This window comes from Notolepis coatsorum (assembly GCF_963971535.1).
Source record: "Notolepis coatsorum genome assembly, chromosome: 17".
Classification (NCBI taxonomy): Eukaryota; Metazoa; Chordata; class Actinopteri; order Aulopiformes; family Paralepididae; genus Notolepis; species Notolepis coatsorum.
The window spans coordinates 98,466,343-98,471,342 of record NC_140181.1 but is presented as its reverse complement, the minus strand read 5'-3'; the positions used below and the strand labels follow the sequence as shown (position 1 = coordinate 98,471,342).

The 5,000-nt window shown below is 42.1% G+C and overlaps 1 protein-coding gene across 1 annotated transcript in view; it reads left to right on the top strand.

Annotated features, from left to right (window-relative positions):
- Positions 1 to 5,000, top strand: part of LOC311244323 (protein kinase C and casein kinase substrate in neurons protein 1-like) — a 94,390-nt gene that overhangs the window by 67,503 nt on the left and 21,887 nt on the right. Inside the window, exon 4 of the mRNA XM_084333779.1 lies at positions 1,258 to 1,493. Within this exon, the coding sequence (XP_084189905.1) occupies positions 1,258 to 1,493 (236 nt within the window). The remainder of the gene's footprint in view (positions 1 to 1,257; positions 1,494 to 5,000) is intronic.

The following is a 5,000-nucleotide window of genomic DNA, read 5'->3' as shown; positions in this document are numbered from 1 at the left end:
CGTGTACCGGAGGGGACACGTGATGCAAGGCTTCTATCCTCACTACAACCGACCTGTGGGAGGCATAGTCTATAGCAACGTTCAAGACAGGGGAGGGAGGGAAGAATTGGATATACGAAATTGGGATGGGAGAAAAATAGAAAATGGGGAGAAAAAGTGGATAAAAAATAAATAAATATGGAAAGGTATTTGACGACATAGACAGATCAGGAGTTAAGATGAGGATTTAAGTAATACGTGAAACAGTAATAGAAAACTATAGTAGTAGTAGTAGTAGTAGTAGTAGTAGTAGTAGTAGTAGTAGTAGTAGTAGTAGTAGTAGTAGTAGTAGTAGTAGTAGTAGTAGTAGTAGTAGTAGTAGTAGTAGTAGTAGTAGTAGTAGTAGTAGTAGTAGTAGTAGTAGTAGTAGTAGTAGTAGTAGTAGTAGTAGTAGTAGTAGTAGTAGTAGTAGTAGTAGTAGTAGTAGTAGTAGTAGTAGTAGCAGTAGTAGCAGTAGTAGTAGTAGTAGTAGTAGTAGTAGTAGTAGTAGAGTAGTAGTAGTAGTAGTAGTAGTAGTAGGCAGAGCGTTCTCTTTGATCTACTACTAAATTGTTGGGGAACACCCTGGTGTAGGCCTACACCTATAATGAAAATTCAAGTCCTTTTTATTTTTTTTTTGTTTTTTATCTATATCTTTTATTTGATATGTATGTGGGGACGAGTAGGGATGTATACTATGGATGGTTGGATATGTATACTAGTCCAGGATCAGTAACATCTGGTACTCACTCATACTGGTACTCACTCTTTTGTTTATGTATGCACTTATGTTTTTGTTTTTGTATGGGTAAAAAAAAAAAATGCAAAAAACTGTGTCAAGATTTTAAATATACATATGTATTTGAACAGGAAGGAGGGCTGCAGCGTCTTCAGCGTTCTAATAAATATGCAGCATATTTATTAGAACATTTAATTACAGCACTATGTTATCAATACACATTTATAAAACGAGGCATATTTAGCCAAAATATGTTGCCAGAACATAAAAAATAGATAATGTTTTTACTTACCAATTTTTTTACTTACTGTCACCTACCCACGACCCCATTTTGGGTCACGACCCGTAGTTTGAGAACCGCTGGTCTACACCCTCCCCGGGCCGACAGTAGGGCAGCGCAACGACCAGGAAGGGAATTGGCATAATGACAAGATTGGGGATGGGAGAAAACGAACCGTTTAAAATGAACCGCTGTGTCGCTGTGGGCTCCACCACCGCAGGTCCTCAGTACGGCTCCGTGGAGAGAGCCTGGCTGGGAGTGATGACCGAGGCGGAGCGGGTGAGCGAGCTGCACCAGGAGGTGAAGAACGGCCTGGTCAACGAGGACGTGGAGAAGGTGAAGAACTGGCAGAAGGAGGCTTATCACAAGCAGATGATCGGAGGCTTCAAAGAGGCCAAGGAGGCGGAGGAAGGCTTCAAGAAGGCCCAGAAGCCGTGGGCCAAGAAGCTCAAGGAGGTGAGTGAGCGTCGACCGGAGAGGTGGAACTGGGATTATTATTATAATTATTCTTTTCTTTCTTTTCTTTTACGTTAAACATAAAATATGACAACACACAATATAATACCGGTAATAATATTAAACAGGACTTCACAGGACAATGATAATAATAACAATAGCAATAATGACAATAGAAATGACAATAAAAATAACAAAAATAATAAATAAAGAACATAAAAATAAATAAAAATTATATTATCACAGACACCACAAAAGACATTTCCTGCCCCACTCCCACCCCCCCCCCCCCCCCCCCCCCCACCCCAGGACCCCCGGACCCCCCAGGACCAACACCCCGACTAACACTCCGCCGATAGATTGTGGCTTTAACTTTCTCTGCCGCTGAGACCCACAGCTCAATGCTGGCCTGTCCAACCCCAATCATACGCGCAGTAGAGATTTCCATATAAATGACATCCAGCAGTGTCAGGAACTGGGATTTATTTTTGAACTCTTAATTATGTGCATCGTCAGGCTGCGTAGTATCCAAAATCAAGTATGTAGTAGAGGGCAAACCTGCTTACAATTAGTTTTTACACACATTCTCATCTGTGAAATAGAGTTTACGTCCTTTTTCTTTTTGGTTGTTTACGTTAAATGGTAAATGGCTGCGTTTATATAGCGCATTTATCCAAAGCGCTTTACAATTTGTTCCTCACATTTTACACTCACACATTCACACACCGATGGCAGAGGCAACCATGCAAGGTGCCAACCTGCACAGGAGCAATTAGGGGTTAAGTGTCTTGCTCAAGGACACTTCGACACGCTGCCCGGGAGGAGCGGGAGTCGAACCGGGAACCTCCGGATTACCAGGCGACTGCTCTACCTCCTGAGTCACTGTCGCCATCACGTTACTGTGATTCATCATCAATTGGAGTTCATAGTTCACCTCTTTGTTTTACCACTGCATCATCGATACACATGTATTTTGGTCATGGCCGACTTTCTAAAGATGTCGTTACACTTCTCTACTATACAAACGTCGCAACGACTCCTCTGTACTTCAATGGGAAACTGAAGGTTGATACCTTATCATACATAGGTGTAGATTTAATGTCCCCCTTAATATTGAGAAGAGGTACATTTGTCCCCCTCAAAAAATATAGCTAATATGAACGACAACAAAAAAAAGAATAAGGGGGTCAAAGCATTTATATCCTTCTTTCTCAATACAGAACCTTACTGCATTAAATTCCATTATATTTGTGTCAGCGGTACCTGAATCTTGTCTTTTCCTTTACATAAATAAAGACATTTACGCCTGCGGGGTACTCGCTCTGGGGCCTCCCTGGCAGAACCAACAGGACCACAAATAGCTTCTTCCCCTCAGCTGTCAGACTACTGAATCAAAACACTACCCTGTCTCAATCTGCCTAGCCCACCCAGTTGCAACTGTGTTTTGGGCATAGATCATGCTGTTTTACTGCCTTTATTTACTGTACATATATTTATCCCCATAGCTTAGAGCTGTAGTACATTGCACTGAGCTTACCATTGCACTACTTTATTCGGTTATATAGCCCATAGCTTGTGTAGATTTTTTTTTTCACATTGTGCTAGCCATTGTACTGTACTGTACAGATTGCTATAGTGTGTTTCATTGCAACTAATTGTTGATTGTCACATCCTGGTTAGATGCACATCATTTCGTTGCACTTGTCTTGTACTGTGTAATGACAATAAAGTGAATCTAATCTAATTTAATCAAATTTCCACCATAAATTGGTCCAGAAAAGTACACCAGAATGCAATAAATTATGTGTTTGTTAATTGGTTCACTACCACACTACCAAATTGTTAACCCTTTCACTGCGACAAGGAGGGAGGGAGGGAGGGAGGGAGGGAGGGAGGGAGGGAGAGGGAGGGAGGGAGGGAGGGAGGGAGGGGTGGTGGGATGGAGGGAGGGAGGGAGGGAGGGCGGGGGGGAGGGCGGGGGGATGGCATGTGTTTGGTTTTTTATTTTGTATCTGCTTTTTTGTTTTTACCCTCTGAGGTAGATATTGTTAGATATTGAGGTAGATATTGATATTGTTGATTGCTGAGTCACATTGACTGTGGAATTTGAACACCTCTTTTCAATAAAAGAGGAATGAAAAAATTTCAACACGTCAAAGAGAAAGCAAGGGAGCTAGGACTGTCTTGGCTGTCTTTTAAAGGCTTTTAAATCAAGTACCCTTAATGGGTTTATTAGGCCATGTGAAGGGCGATCTGGGATGTCAGTCAGTCTGGGATCTGCAGCAGGGCTGAAGTTCAGCTCTCCTTGGCCCGGGTCCTGTTGGATTAACCGTCTGTAGTGTGGTAGTGAAAGGTTAACCTTCTGTAGTGTGGTAGTGAAAGGGTTAATTGGGTTTCTACAGATAACTTGACTTTGTATAAGACAAACAGGAAGTGGCTCCTCTCCATTGATATTGAATCAGAGAGACGAACACTATCGGCCATATCTCCCTCCATCCAGCGAAATATTCCATTATCGGTACTATTATCAGTAGGTTTGTTATTACTTAATGTTTTTTTATTAGATACATTAGATACAGTACATATTAGATCTCATTAACACATTGCCCGCCGGGCATTGTACCCAGTCTGCCAGCGCTATAAGTCTATGGAGTGGCTCACCTTCTTTGCAGGGCTATAACTTTTTATATTTTATTGCTATATTGACATTACTATGGCCCATTCAACATCGATTATCTATCGTTCAGGATGTGGGAACATTATACTTTTTCATTCATACATTCATACAAAAATACCTTCTAGAATATAAGTATGTTTTTATCGTTTTCTGCAGTAATTCCTAGAACGTGAGTTATAGGCCTAAACGCATATAGATTATCGATTGCCGTTTCCCCCCTATACACTCTATATTAAAAATGTAACTGTATATGATCGGTGTACGTTATGCTTCATCATGCATGGAGGAAAGGGGGGGGTCGTTTATAATACCCCGATCATCAGTAAATGCAGGTTGGGTGGATATATTGATCAGATGGTTTGCAAACAAGGAAACTCACAATTGGGTTGAAAATAACGTTATATTCCTCTTACCGTGGGTCAAAGAGACTGGCGGTGAAAGATCCCAGGTATACGACGCCGATCGCCTAGGTCCATTTCCGGTTTGTATGTCGCAATAAACGCCGAAATCATATCGATTATTAAGTTTAGAAAGCGATCCATTATGTACATTGTGTCTGTCGGGAGTCATGCAACTATATCTGACGGCCGGATGAATTTAATCGACGCACAGCCCCCATATCCTGTAGGTGAGTGTAACTCGCCCGACCATCCACCAGGTGGCGGTATTGAGCCGTCATTGCCTTCACCTGTATGTAGCAGGGTGGATTATCCCTGCTTCGTGGGAACGGGTGGGCACAATCACTGGGTAGCGAGACACAGTAGAGCTCTGTCTGACTGCACCTCCGTCTTTGAGTCTGGAGCTTCGACTGGAGGCTGGTAGTGTGAGTG